General features: G+C 43.9%; 1 protein-coding gene across 4 annotated transcripts in view; it reads right to left on the bottom strand.

Moving 5' to 3' along the window:
• The window catches only part of SH3KBP1 (SH3 domain containing kinase binding protein 1), a 319,293-nt gene that overhangs the window by 17,070 nt on the left and 278,026 nt on the right, over nucleotides 1-24,197 (bottom strand). For all 4 annotated transcript variants that reach the window (XM_037157523.2, XM_037157522.2, XM_053655820.1 and 1 more), the window contains one exon: nucleotides 16,385-16,470. In XM_037157523.2, coding sequence (XP_037013418.2) covers nucleotides 16,385-16,470 — 86 coding nt within the window. The remainder of the gene's footprint in view (nucleotides 1-16,384; nucleotides 16,471-24,197) is intronic.

The following is a 24,197-nucleotide window of genomic DNA, read 5'->3' as shown; positions in this document are numbered from 1 at the left end:
CTGCCAGAAGAAGAGACACACTAAGTATGAGGTCACTTGCTAAAAAGGGAACCTCAGACCCTGAACTGCAGTGTACTTCTGATTTCTGACACTGAAGGGGAAAACTTTTCAGTACTGTAACCTAAGGCTTTCATGGCTGTGGCCATGGTAGCTGAGATTAAGGCAGAATTTCCATGACTAACTTATTGTGGTGCGAAGAAAATGGCCCAATTTTCATGGTGGTTTTGAAATGAATCAGGCTGAAACTTGATAGGAGCTTTCTCAGCCTGGCTGGGAATTTTCCTCTTAATTAAAAAAAATAGTTTTAATGCCCATGAACCATTCCAAAACTATTGAACTGGGAAATGATGGGTATTTTTTAAAAGTCAGTTTCATAAAGAGGAGAGGTTCTTTGGCTTTTGTGATATTTGGAAGATGAGCCCTCTGCAGATGTACGGGGATAATTCACGTTGGACACAGAGTCAGCTTGGAAAGGCCTCTGACTCTTCATGCCACATGGAATGGTCCATTTTCCCTGAATTGCAGTCACACACTATTTCGTTCAATTAGAAAATGGGGGCTCATTTTCCACAGATGGGAGGGATGATACCAGTGACCACAAGTGACCTAAAGCACATCCACTGAAGACACAAAGGAGAAAGAGTCAAAAGTCTCAGATAAGCTAGCTGTCACCACAGGAACTATTTGTCGGCTCTTAAATGGCTCGGCTTATTCATTATGGCTCACTGCTCTGGATTCAAGAAAGAGCCCTGGAATGGAAGTTTCTTTCAGTTGAAGCCTGTCAACATCACTGCCTCCTAGTGCCTCTGGAAGCCATTCCTGCCCCTGCATGCCCCTGTCAAGGATCACTAAAGCGGTGGGATTTCTTGCCTGGAACTGCTGTAACAGATTGTTCACTCTAGGGCCTATACCACTCCACAGGCTGCCAGCAGAGATGTTAAAGTACAGATCAGAGTACGTCCCTTAGCTGCTTGAAGTTCCTCCCGAGTTCTCATGAAAGCCCAGTGCCTTTGCAGGGCGCCAAGGTGCTCATAGTATGGCCGGTGCCCACCTCTCTCTGTCCCTCAGACAACTTCCTCCCCTCCCTTCTCCTGGGGCCGTCAAGGCCTGGGTTAGGCAACTGGGACCTTTCCCAATAACTTAGACTGTGCCCTAAAGGCTTGCTTGAGTGCTCCCCTAGTGACCCATCACTCCAATCTCAGCCTTTAGCACCCTGAACTGACACTCCTTGTTGACTTACCTATCACCTTCATGAGCCAGAGAAAACATTGTGGCTATTATCTTTGCTTGACCCAGGCCTAACATCATTCCTTGCTTGAAGTGAGTGTTCGATAAATAATTATCAAATAAGTGAGCGAACAACCATTCTGGGCTTTAGTTTTTCCACCAGACAAAAAGAGAATTCTCTGAGTTATCAGTTTTGGAAGGTTATTCTTTTGTAAATGAGACATTATGTGAAAGGTCAAGTCACACAGGTAGAATTTGGTTTTCATACATCATTGATGGAGTTGTGGGATTTGGGAACAGAGAACTAAGAGTAAAGCTAAATCTTAATTTAAAAAAAAACCATACCTTTAAAAAAATTAAGACTTAACATGTGAAAACCCTAAACCCACAGGGTTTGTAGAGGGAGGAAATCTCACCCTGCACATAAATCACGTGACTAGCATGGAACATCTGTGCAGACTACAGAGTTGGGGCCCATTATTGGGGTCAGATGAACACCTGCATTAGCTGAGTCACCAACTGAAAAATTCTCATTCGAGCGATGATCAGCTTCTGCAGGAAAATAAGCCCTCCAAAATGTGTAAGGATATAGCAGACTAGCTGCTGAGTTTTCATTTGCAATCCAGGTGTGATGTTTGCAAGATACAAGCTGCTGAGAATAAACAGGTCTGAGCTACTGTTCAGCTGCCCTATGCTGCTTGCTTCACACACACTTGCTCATGTAACCCTCCCCCAAAATCCAAGCCTGTAGGTGCTGCTCTGTTCCATAAGGGGGACAGGGAAAGTCAGAGGTTAGACCTCATGCTCAAGGTCACAACCAGGAGGTGACAGGGCCCACATTCAGATTCATGTCCGTGGAGTTTTTTCCACTACAAAGTGTTGGACAGGCAGCAGGAACACTTGACCTTACTTCTCATTCAACCAGTGGTAAATTCTGAGACTTGTTTCTACATCAAGAACAAGAAAAGATACTAGGAAAGGTAATTTTCTTTGGTAGAGACCAGGAAAACTTTCTTTGAACAGACTACCCTATGCTCTGATAACAAACTGCCTTTTCCTATTTAATTCAAATGTATTTTGAAAACACTGAAAAAAAAAAGGCTGGCTTCTTTAAAGGAAATCTCTGATGAGAAATGGAAGGAGTTAGGCAAGTTAACTAAGACTGATTTGCTGTTCAGTACAAAGTAATGTTTACATGGAAACTTAAGGTGCTGGGATTTCATGGGAATTTGGGAAGAACTTCAAGCAGTGAAGCAACATACTCAGATCTGCCCTTTAACATCCTGGTGGCAGCCTGTGCAGTAGCATAGGGCTTAGAGTGAGGAATCTATTACAGAATAAGAGAGGAAGATAAGGACTTTACATGCTCATCCACTTCATCAACCACTTATTAAGTATCTACTGCATGCCAGGCATATAGTAATAGCTTCAAGAATTAAAGTAATCACTCTAAATCAGCACACTACCCATTAAAACCTGCTGTGATGACCAGAACCTGCTATAACTACACTATCCAATATGGTAGCTGCTAAGTGTGATTATTTAAATTAAATTTAAATAATGGCTACATTATTGTTGCCACTTGTGGCTAGTGGCAACAAAGGTCTCTCTCACAGCCCTACATCATGGTATTTCTTCTCATCCATGCTGAGTCCATTCACTGGGTGCATATTTACTGACTGAGAATTATGAGCCCATCTCTGCACTAGCCATGGGGAGATACAGGGCTGGACAAAATAACCATGGTCCCTGCCCCATGGAGTTTCCAGCCCTCTGACACACACACACACACACGCAATTACAAATTCTGCTAGCTACTGTGAAAGAAAGGTAAAACGATTACATTAATAATGATAGCATGGGGACCTAATTTAGATCAGCAGAAGCGGGTGTGCATCTTCCTGAAGTTTAGCACTGAGGAGAGGTAAAATGCTTCACATGGATGGATAATAAGCCATGTTAAGGGGGTGAAAGCAACTTTTCACACTGCCATACCTTTAACAACTGAGCACTACAGGCTCAAATTTGCTATGCGAAAGGATTGAATAAATAATGTATTTCATTTATTGGAAGTAGTAGTTATGCTATTATTCACAGGAATGTAAATTACATAATCTTTTTGAGATGCCATTTGGCAATACCTATTGCAAAACATAAAGGTGTACACCTTCAGATATTCCACTTCTACAAATTAACCCACAGAAATATTTATGTAACTGCAGAATGGTAGATTTATGAGGCCAGTGGTTTCCTGACTGTTTTGCCAGTGTACCTTTGAAAATAATTTTGAAAACTCATGTACCCCCCTCACACATCTTAGGTTGACATCTAAAATTTTGTCAAAGTGTTAATGATATAATAAAATGATATAATTTTCTATAATTGAAATATTGTTATCTTAAAATATAACTATGATATTGCTCTCTTAAATACATTCAATATCACAGCAATGTAACAACCGCCATCACCCATTTTTAAAGATATAAATAACCTTTTTTTAAAATTTTTATTTAGTTATCTTTAGAGGGGAAGGGAAGGAGAGAGGGAGAGAAACATCAAAGTATGGTTGCCTCTCATGTGTCCCCCGCTGGGAGCTGGCCTGCAACCCAGACATGTGCCCTGACTGGGAATCAAACCACGATCCTCTGGTTTACAGGCCCGCACTCAATCCACTGAGCTATACCAGCCAGGGCTTAACCTTTTAACAGTTGAAAATTCTGCATCATTTCTTTTTTAAAGTAAGCACCTATTCTCTTTGTAATTGGGGGAGTGGGAGAAACTCTTTAACATCAAGACACAACTGAGTGGCTTGTGTATGAAATTACTGGTTTCAGATGCAGCTACGAAATTATCGGTTTCAGACACACATGCCCTGGCCAGTGTGGCTCAGTTGGTTGGCTTAACCTTTTAACAGTTGAAAATTCTGCATCGTTTCTTTTCCCTCCTTGAATTCATATTCTATCATACTTCCACTGCTGAATTTTAGTCTAATTTAGTATATTGTTGTCCTTTGTTAATCATCATCATTTTATGCTATACAATGCATATCAATAGAAATTTATGATTTTTTATTTCCTAAAATCATAAGACTCTAAGTGTAAAAATTATTTTTTCTTCTGGATTGGTTATCATTGTAATTATTATTAGTATATCAATAATCAAAACATATATTCACACATACCACACATTTTGATAATAGTTTATAAGCATAAAAGGTAGAATTTTATTGGGTTCCTCCATCCCAGATATTTCATGCATATTGGATGACTATTACTTAGCACAAGAATGACATGTTTCATTTTACAGTTTGTAAGTGCCAAGAAACTTTGGCACTTATATAAATAGAAGATGGAAATGAAAAGAATTTTTTCACAATGTCACTCAATTCTTTGAACTCCTTTCAAGTTATACACCAAAACTCAAGACAGTGGTGTAGCATCATCAAGAACTATTTGTAACAGTCTATCAATGAACGACTCAGTAGGGATCTTCTTCAGTTTTGCAGGAAGCAAAGAATTAGAAACCAACTGATTGTAAAGGGATTTTTCTTGTCCAGTCGATAGAGTCACTCAGCTCCTCAATTCCAACACCAATCTTAGGACTGTCCCTTAGTTTGCACCAGGGTTCTTTATACTCCTAGACTGGGCAAGAGATTGGTTGTGCCATATAAAGTGGGAGAGGGCAATTGGGAAAGGGGTGTAGGAAAAAGGAGAAGCAGTATGATACCAGAGCTCTCAGTACATAAGTTTGAAGAAAGAGCACACGAGAAGATGAGCATTATTTGTGGTCTGAGAAGTTTCTGTGGCCCCAAGGTACAGGTAGCCTGGTTTGCAGATCCCTGTCCTAGGTTACTCTTGGCACCATCACTCCTAGAGAATTGATCATGGCAGAATCATACAATGGAATATTATGAAGCCTTTAAAAGCATAAGGTTGATCTATGTGACTTATGTGGAAAGATGTTGAGCATGAGTTATTTAGTACAAAAAACAACAATGCAGCAGAAGTGTGTGTATAACATGATCATAAAAAATCTATCCATCCATCCAATCATAGAAAGATTTCTAAAAGTATCTGCAACAAATTAACAGTGATTATTTAAGGGAGAGGCTATACTTTCTAACTTTATGTGTTCTTCTACTTTTTTAAAGTAAGCACCTATTCTCTTTGTAACTGGGGGAGTGGGAGAAACTCTTTAACATCAAGACACAACTGAGTGGATTGTGTATGAAATTACTGGTTTCAGATGCAGCTATGAAATTATCGGTTTCAGACACACATGCCCTGGCCAGTGTGGCTCAGTTGGTTGGAGTGTCATCCCATGAACCGAGGGGTCGCCAGTTCAATTCCCACTCAGGGCACATACCTAGGTTGTGGGTTCAATCCCAGTTGGGGAACGTACAAGAGTCAGCCAATTATCACATCGATGTTTCTCTCCTTCTCTCCCTCCCTCTCTGTAAAATTAATAAGCATGTCCCCCAGTGAGATAGAACAAGAAATCTATCTGATTTCTAGCTGATTTATGTTATGTGTTCAAAAACTTTCCTAATTTCCAATAACAGTAGTCATGGTAAGAATGACGGTCAATGCCTGGTGCTTCTCTCTGTCTGAGCTGCAGCTATACCAACTACCAGGCCGAAAGCACCTGTTTTGTCAGTTGTATCATATCATTATGTCTCAATTTAACAACAACCCTCTAAGGTAGGTGGGCATTACTAACCCTGCCATATAAGAGATGAAAGTGAATCTCAGAGTCACGCATCCTAGAGTTTGCAGAGCTAGTATTCAAACCCAAGTGTGCCTATCTAAGAACCCATGGTTTACCCAGTATACCACACCTTTTCCTCAACGGCCTGTGGGATTATCCTGCCTCTCTATAAGGGTTTGCTCAAGGAACTCAAATTTACTTGGGATGGCAAACATCCTACCCTTTTACATTTCTCTGAAAAAAAAAAAACTGGGCGAAAAAAATCATAACGAGATTTTTTAAAGGTGAATTAATCATTTTTAAACTTTATAAATATTTATGCCATAACTATTATACCCATACTTGTTGATAACTAAGGCTTGCATATGGCCAGCAAATATTTTACAAGCAAAAATTTTTAGGTTAAAGAAAGCCTAGATAAGACCTTAGAAAGGGCCAAATGAGCAACTCTAGGTTAAAAGAACTAACAGAACTAAAGGAATTGAGGGAAAGAGACAGAAGAATAAGCTACTTCATCTAAAACAGGATTCAGAGAGAGAGCAGTTTTCTCAACGTCCGGACAATTCAGCTAAAAGAAACAGATTCAGAGAAACATGGCTGTGAGGTTGACCTGGGCCCCTTTGATCATTTTCTCCAAGCCCCTGGTTTAAAGATAAAAAATCAACACTGAAAGAGGTGCGAGGCCACGCCCAACATGCCATCAGACTGAAGGCCGATGTCCTTTTAGGGAGCAAGGCACACAGGACTTCCCATGTTAGTCAACAGCACTCTCCTTAAACAAAGGAGGAGCAGTCTGACACTTAGAAAATTGTAATGTACATGTGAAACGACAGCCTCCTAATATCCACAATTACACCGAAGCCAAAGTGTATGCCAAGTATAAAACCTGAGGAGGTATTGCCTGTCTGAAGCCCAGTGCCCATTTCACTGCCTCGAGAGGGACTGGCACCTCCCAACGTGTTAGAAGGGCTGGCGGGCCCCATTCTCAAGCCCAGGGTGAAGACCGAGGATAGAGGTACAAAGTATTTAAAGTGCCCTTAAAAATCTGACATTCCCGCCATCCCCACCTTCCTCGCTGGGGTAGGGGGTGAGGGAGGAGTAGTGGGAGGAAAATACAGACAACTGTACTTGAACAATAACAACAAATATCTGACATTCTATAAGTGATTTTTAACAATCATAAGCAACTGTAGCTCTATACAAAATTAATCTGCTATCTGTACATTTCTGGGCGGTGAGATCTGCCAGAGTTTCAATACCCACCTTTCTCTGGAGCCTTTTGTTTGTGCACCGCCCCCACCCTCCAACATTTCCTCGCTCCTCCACCCTCCTATCTGCAGACAAGCACCAAACCTGTGGTTTTCAAATGCAACCTGAAGAACTGGTGTGCGCGCCCATGACAAACTTATCGCCAGTCACAAGGAGGAAAAGCCAGCATCATAGTCTCCTAGTACACTAAATGTAACTTTTACACTTGGAGATTATATCCCTTCCACCAGGTGATGGCATTTTTTTTAAATACGCTTAATGAGTGAAATAAAAACCAGCACTCCCTCATATTAAAAGCATATTTTGCTTGGTAAATGAATCTGTGAAATTCGAGAGATTATGAACAACCTCAGGGAGAGATGACTCAGGCCTGTGGAGGTAGAGTGAGTGCATCACTATGGGTCACCTCGAAGCTAAATAAAGAGGTTTCTTCTGGCTCTTACTCTGGGCTCCCTATTCCCTTACACCTCATCCTTAGGTTGTCACCACCAGAGCTAATAATATTCTAATGGGTTCCACCAACCTCACTCCTCAAGTGCTCATAACTTTTCTTACTTACTGAGTCAAAGGTGGCAACAGGCTGAGAGGGCCAAGGACTCTAGACTACGCCTTAACAAGAGCCTATGGCTAGAGAAGGGGTTTGATAACTCAGCTTTCCTCCTTAATAAAGTGCACTTTGTCTATGATGCTTTCAGTATCACGAAGGGGTACTTGATCATGGTTTTCTGGCACGTGGTATATCCCTCTGGATATTTACAAGTCAAACAGAAGCCATAGCTGGGCCCTGCCAATCTGTGCGCTGCAGGCAGTGGGTGGAAGGGGCACTGCAGGCCAAATAAATGCCATGTGTGACCAGAGCTGAATGTCACCTGTTTTCTTCTTGCCCCCACACTCATTCCCAGATCAGAGGCCTCAGCTGAGCACACTGTGGATGTCACAAAGGTTACTATGTAAGTGTCTTTGCTGTGCACACACCACTTAAACCCTTTGCATGTGTGTTCTCAGAGCTATAAATGGTCTCAGCAGGTAGCAAAAGCAGAGATGCTCAAGCCAATGGGCTGAAGGAAGAATTCAGGGGCCCTGCCCACAGAGAGGCAGGCGACCAAAATCCCAGGAGAGGATGTGCCACCTCTGCACACAGGTGAGCTTCCAAGCCAGACCACAAATGCAAATGACTACTGAGCCCTGTGGATGTCTGCAAGCCAGTGGCCGTCTAAACTGAGCTTTGCTACACACCCGAGTGCCCCTCCATTCCTCTCTCCTGTCAGTTACTTTTCCTCTGAGCAGGCTGATGGCTGTAGTTGGCTCGGGCAGCATGGCATTGTTCACTGTTTGTGTTTTAGAATAATTCACACCCCCAAACACTCCTATGAGGTTATGCAGCATTTATCATCATCTACTCCCTTTGATTTGTTTCATCTCCACCTATGTCTCTACAGTATTCATGAGACTTTTCTGACTGGCACTTTGAATGTTCGTTGCTTTTGCGCTTATTGGATGTGATGGGGTAAAGATGTGTGTGGAACCCATCACACTGAGTACAAACACAGCCAATGGGATGGACTGTCAAAGGCCAGGGCTGCCTTGCAGGGAGCTGAGCAGACAGAGGTGAGCACCTCAGTTTGGGTGTAGACCGATGTTTCTACAAAGGTCTGTCAGCAGGCACCTCCAGTTCACATCTGCAATCAGACTCTTGGAAGTACTGAGGACAGGGCTTGCCACCAGCCCATCTCCTTGAGGACTGTGGGATGATTTTGAGACCAGTGCTGGTTGCCAGCTTGAGCTCTTTTACTGAGCACAAAGCTAGGCTGAGAGCCCTCACAGTTGTAAGTGAGAGGTCAAGGACTAGGGCCGTGGTACTCCAGGGAGAGGTCCAGGCACAGAACCTCTTCTGAATTAACCGGAGCCAAGACCAATCAATCAAAGTTCAACCTGTTTCACTTCATTGGAATAAAGCACTTACTTAACTGTAAGCACAATCTCTTTTGTTCTTTGTCATCATGCTTGAGAAATGCATATTGCTTCTCAAAAAAGTCCTGATAGAAAGTAAAGTTTGGTCATGGCTTGTGTCCCTGAATAGGATGCAGAACAGCATGTGTATGCACATACTCCCCCCCCCACAGCCTCATCCACAGACCGGACCTTGACATAATAGAATCACGTCTTCCTCTCCTCTGCATGAGTAATGTCAGCCACGTTCCTGATCCCCAAGGCCGTGTCTGAAGGTCACCGGTAAAGACACACTGTCTGTAGGAGCGAGCCATGGCCCTTGCATGAAAGTTCTCATGTCAGACTGGCTCACCCCGAGAGAGCTGACAGGCACAGCTCGCTTACATACACGGTCAGCCAGCTCTCCATCTGGAACACTCCAAATGTCACTCCTGGGGCTTCTTGAAGGCAAGCAGGACACAGTGTATGTTATCCTATAAAACCTGAGAAGTCACTCAACTGACCTAAAGTGCTACAAGGACCAAAGGGGAAATTTAAAATATACCAAAAAAAGGACAGAAAAAACAGCAGCCCAAAGCCAGGGATCTAGGTGCCCCCCCCCCAAATCTGTCTGAGAACCCCAAGAAAGACTGCTTATAGTAAAAGGCAGAAATTTCAAAATAAGAATTCAAATACTTGTTTATAGAGATTTGGTGTCATAAAATTTTGTTAATAGTCACTATTAAATCGCTTCACATATGTTTTGAAAAGCTTTGGTATACAGAATACAAATTTATAATATAGCATTAATTAAATTTCCTGTTTATTGTCCTTTTATTTAACACTCATTTAAACACTGGCTATTAAATCTTGGGAGAGTATCTAATACCAGATATAATGATCCTTCCACATGAAAATCAGACTCAGATCCTGTTTTTTTTTTCTGGAGCAAGTAACTTTCCATAGGTCCAAGGACAAGCACTCTCTCAAAGGTCATGGAGACTTTCTTGGTCCATGTTTAATTACTTCAAACATATTCACTTTTCAAAAAAATATATAAAGCCATTGGTTTCAACAAGCTCTGAAACCACTTTCAAATTGTGTTCTGCACAGATTCTCAGGAAATAAGACAGGCCACATCCAGACCGCAAGGCTCCACTCGAGGGGACACTGTCCTTGGCCCAGCAGTTCCAAGTTTGCCATCAGATTCTCAACACTGGCCAGGCTTCTCTCATCCTCAGTGCTACTGACACTGTGGCCAGATTGGTTTGTGCTGCTGAGCTATCGTATGCACTATGGGATGTTTAGCAGCACCCCTGGTCTCTACCCACTAGATGCCGGCAGCACCCCTCACTCCCATCCTCACCCTCATGTTGTGACAACCAGAAATGTTTCTAGACATCAGCATCGTCCCCTGGGAAGAGTGGTTGAGAAGCATTGATGTAGACCAGCCTCATGCACTGAAATATCTGAGCCCATGGGTCAGGGAGACCTGGGTTCCCCAAGTTACCCGGCTTTCTTTATCTCCTGTCCCTTCCTTATAAAAATGAGAGTCGTTACACCTCCTTTACAGGTCTGGTGATTATGAGAAACACAAAAACTACAAGATGTCTAGGTGGCACCCCAGTCACTGTGAGTTCCCTTTTTCCTTCCCCTTGCTCACTGCAGCTGCTAGTAATTCACCCACTGTAACCTCAGGAGGAAGAAGGCAGATGAAAAAAGGGAGTATGTGCCTGTAATTGTACTGGAGAAATAGTTCTCACACTAGGACATTACACACACAGCTACATTCTTGAGAAGCAGCTATCTGCAAATTGTCCCTGAAAGAGGAATCCGGATTATAAAGATGTGTCCTACCTCCAAATATTCTTAAAAAATACTCCTAAATCCTCCAAACATTTTGTAAATATTGTATAACCACAGCTGTAATCGTACTATCAATGTCCAGCTGGGCCTCAATTTAAGAAAAGTTTGTAGCTCTGGCCGGGTAGCTAGCTCAATTGGTTAGAGAGTTGTCTTGATATGCCAAGGTTGCAGTTTTGAGGTGTAGCCATGGACACAGACAATAGTGTGGTGGGGGCCAGAGTCAGGGGCTATGGGGGCTGGTTCCAGGGGGAAACGGGGGGGGGGGGGGGCATCTTGTAATAGTATCAACAATAAAAAAAATAATCAAGCAATGAATGCGGAAATAAGTGGGACAACAAATGGATGTTTCTCTCTCCCTTGCTCTCTCTCTCTCTCTAAAAATCAATAGTAATAAAAAAAAACTCTGTAAAACAATTATCCTTATTTAACAATTTAAGGGAACTTGATTTGCGTTACAAAAGGATTCCTCCACAAGCTTTTAGACAGCTTTCCTGACACATCTAAAACATAATGCTATTTACAAAAGACTGGTTTATAGACAACTCAGAAACACCAATACAATGGCTATTTGTCTAAATAAACACAACTATTTTATAAAGGGAGGCAAAGAGGCACTTCTAACCCCATACTTATAAATTGCTTGTGTATATGTACCTTTGTTGACATTAAGACCTCAAAGTGAGTGCTAAGGGAATTTCAACTAGTTCTTTTTTCCCCATTTTAACAGCTTTATTGGGGCATAATTTACATGCCATAAACTTCACCCACTTTAAGAATACAACTTAGTCACGTTTAGTAAAAACCAATCACAATCCAGTTTTAGAACCTTTCCAGCACCCCAAATAGATTAGCTCTTAATAGCACTCTCAGGGGGTAGGGAAATGCTTTTGCATTTCCTGGTCCAAATGAATAGGCCTAGAGGCATCTATGAGAGACTGAGGACAAGTTGAAGTTCGTCTTCATAGCTTTCAAACCAGGTCCGCATCCTAAGTCCACTGACTTTAAAGCTAGTGACACTTGGCCCCAAACTGAGTATCACGTGAAGTGAAGGTCTGTGGGATGGGGGGAGAGGGGAAGATGGAGGGAAAATCCTTAGCTTCCTCAAGTAAAGAGGGGGCGGTGTCCATGGAAAGAGATAGAAGTGGCAACGCTTTGATGGGGAAGAAGAAACAACAGTTAAAACAAAGAAGGCAAACACCTGAAGAGGAAGGAGAAAGAAAGGCTTTTCTAAGTCAGTTAGTTGAAACTAGATGGCTTACTTCCCAGGCTGCTCCCCACCTTGAGGCCCACTGCCATGTGCTTTAGTGGGAAAGAAACAGGAAATCTCTGTAGCATTGAAGTGTAACAAATCCCGCTATGCTGTGGGAACTACAATATATGGCATAATAAAAGTAAATGTTATGGCACTTGACTTCGCGGCCTATAATCTCCCATTCAATCGGAACACAAGAGTCTTCTGTCAGCAAGAGAAAACTGGACAATTTAATTTTCACTTCTATTAAGGCGCGGGCCTGCGTTTGGAGCTCATCCATGTTTTTTTCTATTATGTTTCTTGAAATATGGCTGCATAGTTTGATACAAACAATATCTCAAACTGACATCAACAACTTAGCTTGGGATCAACTGATTTCATTCTAAATTATCGAGGGCTGACAGATGCTGATAGCTGCCCACACGAGATCTGAAAAAGCCATGTTCTCTAATTTAATATCATAATAATTTAAAATTATAGCCTTATTAAGAGGAAACACATTTATTTATAGCTAACACTGATCGTTGCTAATGGCTTTCAGGACCGTGTTCTGCTATTCACCGCAGCCCACATTTGGACAGCTTTGATCGTCTGAAGCACTAACAAAACATTCTGGTACAAATAATTTCCCTCTTGATTCAAAGCAATAAACACATGCCACAAAAGCAGAGATACAAAAGCAGCCCTCAAGAGAGCCAGCCCCTCTGCAATTCTCCTTGAATTCTCCTATTCTCCTTGACAGCATTTCTGCATTTGGACCTAAAGACACTTTGCTTAAAAACCCTCTCTTCCCTTACATGTGGACTTTTGGTCGAATTTGATCTTCAGCTCTAGGTTCTTTGTTCTCCTGGTAAGGATTTTCTTTTTCTTGTTGACATTTTATCACTTCTACATAAACAACATTAGAAACAAGCATCTTTATCTTTTTACAGCCCACCAAGTAACTTTACATAATTTTGGAAGACAAGATGAGGAAGTTGGCAGAGATTTAGTATTCCTTACAGAGTCTCTATAGATTATGGAAGGTCACTCAGCCAGGAAGCAGCAGAATCCGCAGCGCGCTCCAACCCAGGTGCGCAGACGCCAACCCTGCATTCTTCTGTCACAAAAGTCCTAATCTCTATCTGCTATTCCTCCTGGCCTCAGCCTCCAACTTTTAGCCTTCATCCAGCACTGACAAGGGATGTTTGACCAAAGGTCAAAGTCAACATGCTTAAATGAATTCATCACGTTTTCCCCCAAACCAATTGTTCCTCCAGACACGCTTATTTCAATCCAGGTCATTTTCCCCCCAGGCACCCAACCCTAAAACCTCACAGCTAACAAATCATTCTCTCCTCCTCCCCACTCCCAAATCCAATCTGTTACTAAGGCCTAGCCATAATGCTCTCGCATTACTGCTTCCGCATCTATTCCTTCTTTCACAATCCTTGCGCGAGCAGTTTAATTCTGGCTCTCTCTCACTTCCTCTCACTGGAACTATCAAATAACCTGACTCCTGACACCCATCTTTCCTCACTTCATTTGTCCCACAAAACTCCATCAGGGATATCTGAATTTTTAGACCGGATCATGTCACTTCAGTGTCAACATTCCCCGGCTCCCACTGCCTACAGAATCAGTTATAAACCCATCCCTCTCAAATTCAGTCCAGTCCCAACTTCCATTTGCAGCCTCCTCCCTCCTGCCCCTCCCTGCCAGCACAAACCCTCCATGGCAGACCGGCTGATCTATGCTCGGTATTAGCAGTGCTCAAGTGACTCCCCGCCCATCTCTGCCTCCATGTACGCAAATCCAAGTTCCAGATTCAGGTAAATTTGTCCCGCTTCACAGAGCCTGTCCTCACACCTGGGTACCAAGGAGCATCTCAGATTCTGAGCAGCATTACTTTCTACCACTCACTCATCCTTTAGACAGACTTTCGGTGTTACTTCACTTTTCATTCGCTGTCTTATGGGCACAAAGAGACCCAAAGACCCTTGGAGGCAGGGCCTATGTATAGGGCCTTGGTAGCCATTCAGCCTTGCACTTGAATAGTAGGTACTCAAGTGTGTAGTGGTTGATTTCACAACTGCCAGTCATTGTTTCTCACAATGCAAATAACATACATATTATATTATTAGCCTGAGGAATTATAGTTTTGTGGTATTAATGCCTTCTTGTCAAAACGAGAGCAAAGTAAACATCAGCATCTCTTTGTGGGCTCCCAGATACATACAGCTGGTGCTAAGTTTCCACAGTATGAAAGCTTCTGTAGACTAACCCCCCTCCATCAATGCCTCTAACATTTCCAAACTAGCTTATCAGAGTGAAAAACACATGAAATTCATACATTGGCAGTATCTACTGTAGTCATCTGCAGACTCAAAGGGGAAAAAAAACAGTCAAAGGCTAATGTTCTTCAAAAGCCAGGCAAAGCTCTGTGTATTGTGGAGAGGGGGTAACACCTTCCTTCTTGTGTGAGGTCCACACACATTACCTTCAGCAGCACTTTGCCCACCAGCCATTCTGCCTAGACTGCAATGATAGAACCACAACTTAATCAGGCTCATTCTGATGATTCCTTCTCATTCACTGCTCTGCTCTGTCCTGCCATTTAACCAGGTCAAATGCTACAGTAGCCCAGCATCTCTATTATTATTGTGTCAGCCCAAGCTGTCAGAAGCTCTTGGTCATACTTCCTGACTGGGCTTCTCAAAAGCTGACTGAGATACAGAACAGTTTCGGGAAACAAGACCAGCACTTTTGGTGTTTACAGTCACAATGGCATATCCTAGCCCTAAAGCCTTCACAAGATCAGGTCAGAGACTGCAGGTCAGCAGCTGCAAAGAGGCAACTGTATTAGCAGGTTCAGAAGAAAACAGACACCTCAGCAGGGGAGTAACCCCAGGTGACGAGAATGCTCATGGTAGGCACTCTGGTGCCTCTTACAAGACCTGCCAACTGTCAGACATTTGTTTCTAAATTGAGCGGCCAAAGCAAAGGATGCTAGAAATATTTCACGTCCCATCAATCCCTGATAGTGGCTGCCAGAGGTTAGGGAAGAGGAGGGGGCAGGCGGGAGGTGGGTGTGGTTATAAAAGGCAACAGAGGGATCCTGGTGGTGATGGAATGTTCTGTATCTTGCCGGTGGTGGTGGAATCACAAACCTACACATGTGACAAAATTACGTAGGACTAAACACACACAAGTACAGTACTTCTAAACTGGGGCACCTGCTGGACTGTATCAACGTCAGTATCCTGGTTGTGATTTTGCAGCACAATTTCGTAAGATGCTACCAGTGGTAGACACCAGATCCAGGGTCTGTGGATCTCTCAGCATTATTTCTTACAATGGGTGAAATCTCTCTACTTATTCAAAATAAACATTTTGATTTAAAAAAGACAAATTCCAAAATGTAGCTCTCTCTCTTAATGTAGAGTATAAGCGAGTGCTAATTTATGACTGCGATAGATACAAATAAAAGCTGTACAGGATAAAAAAATAAGTCCTTAAAAGGGCTGTCTTCTTAAAAGGGCTGTCACTCAAGTGAGACCAACAGGGGTCTCAACCAGCATACATATGACCTCAAAGCCACCCATGCAATATCCTCAAAAGACCCTCCAACTTTTTTACTCACAGAGATTTTAGCTACCTTCCCATTTACCACAGGGTGGTATCTTGACCTTGGGAAAATTCACTCATGTTCTGAACTAAGTGGCAATTATTATACCATAGCTCATTTTAAATTCAAAGTCAAAACACTTAGTGCTGGGATTACAGTGAACTCTGCCATTCTGCATTTTCACCCATTCACCTCGTTACATCAAAAACATAAATGACTGGGAAATATAAATATAAGTGCTAATGCCCACTTTTACAAAAAGGTTTATTCATCATTTCTTTTCATTGGACCTTGCAAGGAATGTCTTAGGCCAGGGGGAGTAAAAATCCCAGGCACTGTGTTGTCATGTGGGGGACCACCACTGCTTCCCTGGTTTATAAAACTGCAACACCAATAACCAAGCCGGGCTGTCAGCCTTGCATTTAAATGGCTGTGTTAGTTCTCATCTGGTTTCTTGAAAGGGAAAACTGAGCTCTGCAGTTCCTTCAAAACTGTGCAAAGAGAAGCAAACATGCTCTCTTACTCACCGATGTCATTGCTGCGGTCCGAGAGATCCTTGTCCAGGATGCCAGTTAGCGAGCTGCCCACCAAGTCAATCTTTGGACCGTCACCCCTATATTAAAAACACAAGTCCAGGCATTTAGTAATTGGTGCATGTCCTTGTCATTTTCTTAGCTTTCTTGTTGCACACAAGTTAAGGAGTGTGCTGTGTGTGGGGCAGGTGGCACTGTCGCCTGTGAAGAAGCCAGTAGGAGCCAATGGGTTCTCCAGCCACAGGAGCCTTGGTGCAAAGCGGCCGTCAGACTGGATGCCCCCCTCTCCAGCACACATTTTCAAAGATGGCTATTTTAATAACGACTGTTCAGCAATGCACCTTTAGCCACAAACTCTCCTGCTGGTACACAGGGTACAATGTTAGGCCCTGCTCCCGCCTCATGGCCAAATAAGCACCAGCAAACAGTAACTGGGAGCTTCCCTTTTAAGGAACAAGGAATGTAGCCAATGCTGCTTGTCAAAGGTCAACTACTTTTAACCTTGAGAAAAAGGTTTTCTGGCCTGGAGCTGAGGCATCAGCCAGGCTGTTGACAGGCACAAGGTGTCGAGTTGAGATCTGGCAGCCTGAAAGCTGGCGCCAGGGCATAGGCCTGTAAAATTAGACAGCTCTTGGGTGGGTGCCCCCATGCTCATCAGGACACGCGCGACTTCCCTCTGTATTTGGGTAAGGAGCAGCCCTTGGGGACAGGAATGAGCCTCCAAGATGATGAGAGAAACAGCCCACTGATGCACGAACAGAAGGTTCCTCCACATTCCCCCAAAAGGGCAGCCCTTTGGGCCCCTTTGGGTGGGGAGGGGTGGGTCCCAAACGAGATTATCCAAGGTCTGTGATGGCAGCGAAACAGACAGAAAAAAATGTCGCCTATAAAATGAGAGGGCAAAATCAAGTCATTGTTCCCAGAAAGCAACAGAAATAGTCTACCTCATGGCTTCTGGCAAACACCATGGCAGGAGGCCAAACCACACAATGAGCAGAAGTTGGGGGTATTGAGATGGCCAAGCCAGGTGGTACCTACTCTGGAGAGACTCGTGGTCGAAATGGGACAAAGGGACAGGCAGACAACTACAAGTCCACATGGGACAGGCTGCATAAGATACAGGCACATGACAATCCCACAGGGGGTAACGGGTCAGCGTGGGGACTATGTATGGCAGTGCGGGGCACATGGAGGAGGTGACGTTACAGTTGGGTTTTGGAAGAAAGAGGAGAGGGGACATATCAGTAAGACACATGATTAGGCAAGGACCCAGAATGGCCAGGAGTCCCAGGGCTAAAGCCTGAGGTCCCCAGAGAGAAGTGAGAGGAGAAAGGTCAGAATGCTGGGCTGAATTCCACAGGGGTCAGTGTGTCCTGGAGGTAATGGGAGACAGAGGGAGACTGAAGCAGGAGACTTAGAACCTGGAGGTAAGGGAGGGACTTGTGAGGACTGATTCCTGGGTTTCTTCATTCAAGAGGAGTGATGGTGGTAGCATTCGATGCGCCATGCATATCCAGTGATGGTGGAGAATACCCAGTGAAAGAAAGTAAGCCTATCAGTTCCCAAACGAACAAAACTGACTCTTAACATCAAGAATCATCTCAAGCACCCTCAACACGAGGGTGAGACGAGCAGAGGTGAGAACCCCAGGGAACCAGGGCTGAGCCAAATAGTTGGGCCCTAAGGAAAAAAAAAAATACAGCTTGAAGACTGTGCGTGCCTTATAAGACTTGGTGGACTTTTCAGAGTTTTGCTCAAATCCAAGTTGAAGGAATACGTGAATTACTACTGCTGTACTTGGAAAGGGGAACCAGCTTGAACTTCACAGTAGAGGCTTTATTTCCCACCTCACCCGAACCCCGTAAGGTGCAGGGGGGCTTCCTAGGCCAGGATTCCGTAGCAGATTCCCTCTCCACCCCGGGCTACCACAGCTCAGGCCCCACAGCGCACACTCCCTCGGAGAGACCCCGAGCCAACAGGAATGGTGGGATTGAGGAAATTTATTTCAAAACCTTTATTCAAAACATCTATTCATTTGAATGTAACTTTCAGAGTTAAATGTTTTAGAAATGAAGTGTTATTAGCAGGAAATCATTTTCATTTTTATAAAAGTCTTCGGGGTGCTTAATACTATCCTTTGGTATCTATGGAGCGCAAATGCTTTGGTGCTGCCCCCTCCAGAATGACTGACTGAACTCAAGTTATACTCACAGCCAGGCAGTTCTGTCCTTTCCAGAACACACCAAGGACCAACAAGTTATAAGGACACGTGTTCTGTCCAGGGAGACAGGTCACTCACGCAATGAAAGTCCAGTTAATTCCACTGGGCTGCTTTTTTTTTTTTTGGCCAAAGGGGAAGATGGTCTGAGGTGACACCATGGTGGGCAGCTGGGGGGAAATCAGCGGGGGTGTTGGTGGGGAGAAGGAGCTTTGCACAGCAGTTAAGCACCTATACTGCAGAACAAACTGGCTGCTTCGGAACATGCGGTTTATTTGTCCATTTTGGTAACTGGGAATCATGGAGCTGCCATTTCCCTCCTTGATTTGACAGCTGGAAGCTTCCAGTCAAATGTGAGCCTATCTTGAGAAATTGTAGAGAAGACTATTATACATTACAGGCATACCTTGTTTTATGGTACTCTGCTTTATTGCGTTCCACAGATATTGCTTTATTTTCCTCCCACACATGGAAGGTTTGCGGCAACCCTGCATTACCTACATGGGCGCCATCTTTCCAACAGGCTCAGATGGTGGTTAGCTTTTTTTAGTAATAAAGTGTTTTTTTAATTGTCACTTGAGGATATATTTATTGATTCCATAGAGAGAGGAAGGGATGGAGGGAGGGAGGGAGGGAGGAAGGGAGGAGGGGAGAGGGGGCGAGAGAGAGAGAGAAAGAGAGAGAGCGTGCGAAACATTGATTGATTACCACCTGTGCACGCCCCAACCGGGGACCAAAGCCACAACCTAGGTATGTGCCCTGACCCATGGGAACTGAACCTGAGACCTTTTGGTTTACTGGACAATACTCCAACCAATAGAGCCACAACTGCCAGGACTAAAGTATTTTTAAATTAAGGTATATACATTGTTTTTTTAGACATAATGCTATTGCAACCTTAAAAGACCACAGTAGAGTGTAAACCTAACTTTTAGGTGCACTGGGAAACCAAAAACTTTGTGTGACTCGCTTATTGCTGTGGTCAGGAACTGAACCTGTAGTATCTCCAAGGTGTGCCTGCCTATCCGCACTGGGCTCATCTTATCTTAGGCTATATTACTTTTCTGCCCTTAACTTCCCCTTTATTGTTGCTCTCAACTACTTATTTTTTAAATTTACCTGAAAGCCTTTGGCGAACAGTACAGGGTAGAAAGAAATAATTGTAAAGAATAGGATGTATATCAATAGCATTTGAAATGTTCACCTGCTTTGGACCAGTTCTGGGAGTATATGCTAAAGAGATAGTCTAAAATACCCAAATGGGTTTCGCAGGTCAATATGTTTATCACGGTGTGACATGCAATACAGAAAAAGTGAAAAGAACTGGAATCTTTCATAAATAGGAGAAAAGTAGAATAACCTATGGTATTTGGCAGGCTTTTAAATTTTTTAAACAATTTTATTCATTTATCTTTAGAGGGGAGGGGAGGGGAGGGAAAGGAGGTAGGGAGAGAAATATCAATGTATGGCTGCCTCTCGTGTGTCCCCCGCTGGGAACTGGCCTGCAACCCAGGCATGTGCCCTGACTGGGAATTGAACCGCGATCCCTTAGTTCGCAGGCGTGTGCTCAATCCACTGAGCTATACCAGCCAGGGCGAGCAGGCTTTTATATAGCCATTGAAATAATATTCGTAAACAGTTTATGACAACAGGACAAATTCTTATGATGTTTTATGATGTCAGGCAACAAAGGCAGGTTGAAAATGACTTGAGCCTCAATGCGCATACACCCATGTGCACTTCTGATATACAGTCATACCTCAGTACTCGTCCACTCCAGAACTTGTCAAACCCTGTACTTGTTGTATTTTGACAAGCAAAAAATGTTTCAGCACTTGGTGCTTGCTTGGGACTCACTGCACTTGCTAGAACTTGTAAGAGTCATGCTGCCCAACAGAAAGTGCTGCATCATTCAGTACTCATCGGTTTCGGCACTCGTCATGAGTTCCAGAATGGAGTACCAAGGTGCCACTCTGTTAGCAAGAGGAATTCGTTTTAAAGACTGGAAGAATATTTAGTGGTTATTCCCAGGGAATTCTGATAGGTAATTTCTAGCATCCAGCTCAGCACCTGGTACATGGCAGGGGCTCAAAAGCACTGGTAGAATTAATAAACATTTGCCTTTCTTTTGTGAAATGGGAATGTATTATGTATTTGAACAATAAATGCATTTTTTCCCAAAAGACAAAGTTTTATGACATTCAGTATGATCATACCTATGTTAAACCAATGAAACAAACCAAACCATACATAGGAAAAAGATGGGAAAGAAATAGTCCAAAATGTTAACAGTTGTCTCTAAAATAAGACTATAGGTAAGTTTTTCCTTCCTTTGAAAGTTCACTTTCATACTAGAGACCATACAATTCATGCAGCTTCTGCTCTTTCTCCCTGACAGTATCATCCAGGTCAAAGGTGAGATCGCCTGCCCCTTGCTACAAGCTCTCCTTTAAGAATCACCCCAACCACAGGTACCCACGTGATCACCTGTGACCACACTTGGAACTCACCTGGGGTATGTACAGTTACAAATTCTCGACTGCAAGGCCCAGCTCATGAGGGCCCACCCTGAAGAAACGGGCAGTACCATCCCTGAGTGACCCCTCCCCAGATTCCAAAGTGCCAGCCACATGCTCATAGGAAGCAGATTAGGGTGCCCCTTCTCTACTGAGCCCTGACCCCTCATGCCAAGAGCCAGACACAGGCTTTCAGATGAAATTACCTTCTATACCGGGCCAGAAGCAAGCCTATTTTGAAAAAACAGTAGGTGTAGTTTTAAAAAAGGTCTGATCCTTCCAAGTAGGGAAGCTGCAGCTGGTGTTTTGACAGTGTTCAGACTGTGGGTGTGGAAGCCTTTTACAAAGCCTATTTGTAAATGCCTTTCACTGTACTTATAGACTCTTACAACAATGCTAATGAATTTCAGTTCTAAAAAATACCAGAATTTGTGAAATTCTCCAAAGCACGTGTTTGGAGCAGCTGCCACCCAATGAGGCCGTGGCTGTCAATGGTCCTTGCTCTCCTGCAGTCTGTCCAACACATGGGTACCATTTTGCCAAGAAGGATGTCACTAAATTCAACAAAGAAAAAAAAGCCCATCTTTTTGTAATTTACTGGCTCCTACGAGGGTTTTTGTACCGTGAGTTTCCTGCCCACAGCTGTTAAAAGGAGAAAACACAAGACAGCAGGCTTATTGCCATATGTCCAAAGATATCAGAATGAGGCTGTTCTTACTCTTTTCGGATTTTTAAATCAAAATAACATCATTTTCTTGTATTTTTCTCAGTTGTTTTGGTTATGGGCACTTAAAGAACAGGAGTTAGATAGGCAACCAGTAGCTGAGAGTCTCCTTGCTTTACTGGACAGGGGACTTAAATCACAGAGAGTGAGTTGACTAGCCCAAGGACACTCAGTGGGATGAAGGGGAACCCACAATCCCATAGAAATAAAAGCAGCAACTGGTAAGTGATGGTTAGCACAGGTCGGGTATGAGGCCTGTCCCCTTCATACATGATACCCCTTGAAGTATCTGCTCTGCCTTGTGGACACAGGGCCACACTGCCCAGTGCCTCCTTCAGTGAAGGGTTGGGTGTCCCTACACCTGTGAGGGCTGTTGGCCCATCCAGGGACCACCCCAACTATAGAGAGCCTCCTCAGCTGAGGCACACCCTTTCCAGGGTGGACTATGACCCATGCTATAAAAGTCTTGGCCATTTCAGTCCAACACGGGACAACTTGGAGGGACCATTTTGCCCCAAAACTCCCTCTGGAGTTGGCTGAGGCTTTGGTGAACCAGTATCGCAACCTGATGTCTCCCTCTGCCCAAGGCTGCTTCCTTCTTCCTTACGTGGGCACTGAGCCCTAAAACAGATCTTATATACTAAATGCTGCCTCAGTCTTCTTCCTGGAGAACCCGGCCTCTGATGCCCTTCTTTCCATTATATAGGCCAGGAAACTGAGGCTCAGTAAGATAATGTTGCTTACTGACAAAAAGTTATAAAAGGAGTAGTGGGGTCTGAATTTGAACCTAACTTTCACTCTAGAGCCCAAGCTCTTAACCACTCCTCAAAGCTGCTTTCCTCGGCCTCCTGGTCATGGGGCTCGTAAACCATCAAGGATGCCAGGCAACCTGGGTTACCACAGGTCACTGTCAGCTGGGCAAATTGCTTTTGCTCCCTGGGTTAAAAAGTACTAATAATAAACCAAAATCACACAGCTGACCCACTCTGAGGGCCTGTTCTTCCCTCTTAGACTTGAGACATGAGATCGGGTACGTGCACAGTCGGAAATGTGGAAGATGCACCATGCGCATCCCTTGAGAACATGAGCTCAGCCAGTGGCATGGCCCAATTTAGCCCAAGTTGGGACAGTTAAGCCAAGACATGTGGCCCAGGAAAGGTGTTGGAGTACACAGGAAGCCAAGGCATTGCAACGAGTAAATACATGAATAAATTAGCAGCATTAACAGCAGCACCCCCAAACCACCTAAAAGACCCCACAGCTCTTGTGGAGGTGAGTGGGGATGAGAGGAAAAAGAGTGAACACGCCGATGTTCACCAAACAAAAAGGTCCCAAGTCCAGATGATGACTGTTTTTGGCAGTCCTCTTTCCCTGCCCTCGGAAAGCTCTATTACTGTAATATGACTGTTTGGGCTTTAACTGCCTAAACAGTGTTACAGGGCGGGGGCAGGGAGCTGTGAGGAGAAGGAAAGGAAAAGAAATAGAAAAGCCTTGTCCCCTGCACTCAGGAAACCACTGAAGTGCACACCACGAACCCTACCGGGGGCGGAGGTGGGGGGCTGTCAACTCATACGGACGATGATAGCGGGTGTCAAATGTGAAGATCCTGGAGAAACGACTAGAGTTAGCCTGTCTCTTTCTAGCTCCAACTCTACAACCTTGTTTTATCCCCTCTTCTAACATTAAAAGCACCAAGTCCTGTAGTTCAGAGGTCCCCGACCAGGCCGCATAGCAGGAGGTGAGCCTGAACGCAATGTGCTTGAATCATCCCCAAACCATCCCCAAACCATCCCCAAACCATCCCCCCCACCCCAACACAACCCCGGTCTGCAGAAAAATCATCTTCCACAAAACTGGTCTCTGCTGCCAAAAAGGCTGGGGACCACTGCTACAGTTTACTTTTCTTGTCCTGGTCCAATTGCACACTGAGGATGCGAGGCCAATGAAAAGGAATGCTCCCCTCCTGCTTTCCTGGCAAATCTCAGAACTGGGCTCTGACCACTAAAAGTGAATACGCATTACCCAGCTCAAGCCCCCATTTTATTACAGACAAGGGTCCTGCGCTCCAAGGGCGGGAGTTATGTGCCCAAGGCCACACAGCTAATTGGTGGCAGAGCTGAAACCGGATGGAAACTTCCTGATACCCAGTCCTATTTTTGCCCACCACACTTGAGATGGCAATAATCAAAATGAACATCCACATGCACATGTTTTACGCTTCTACAGATTTTTTTCCTCTCCGCCCATCTGTGAAGGTAGCAGATGTGAAGCCAGTCCTTCGGAAGCATTCTGCACTGGCAAGTTACTGCCTGGGGAGGTTGAATCCTTCCATCAGGAAAGGACAAAATT

Source organism: Artibeus jamaicensis, unplaced genomic scaffold (assembly GCF_021234435.1).
Source record: "Artibeus jamaicensis isolate MK-2021 breed Jamaican fruit bat unplaced genomic scaffold, CSHL_Jam_final scaffold_1283, whole genome shotgun sequence".
Taxonomy (NCBI): domain Eukaryota; kingdom Metazoa; phylum Chordata; class Mammalia; order Chiroptera; family Phyllostomidae; genus Artibeus; species Artibeus jamaicensis.
The sequence above is the reverse complement of the archived record's forward strand: the minus strand, read 5'-3'. Positions and strand labels throughout refer to the sequence as shown.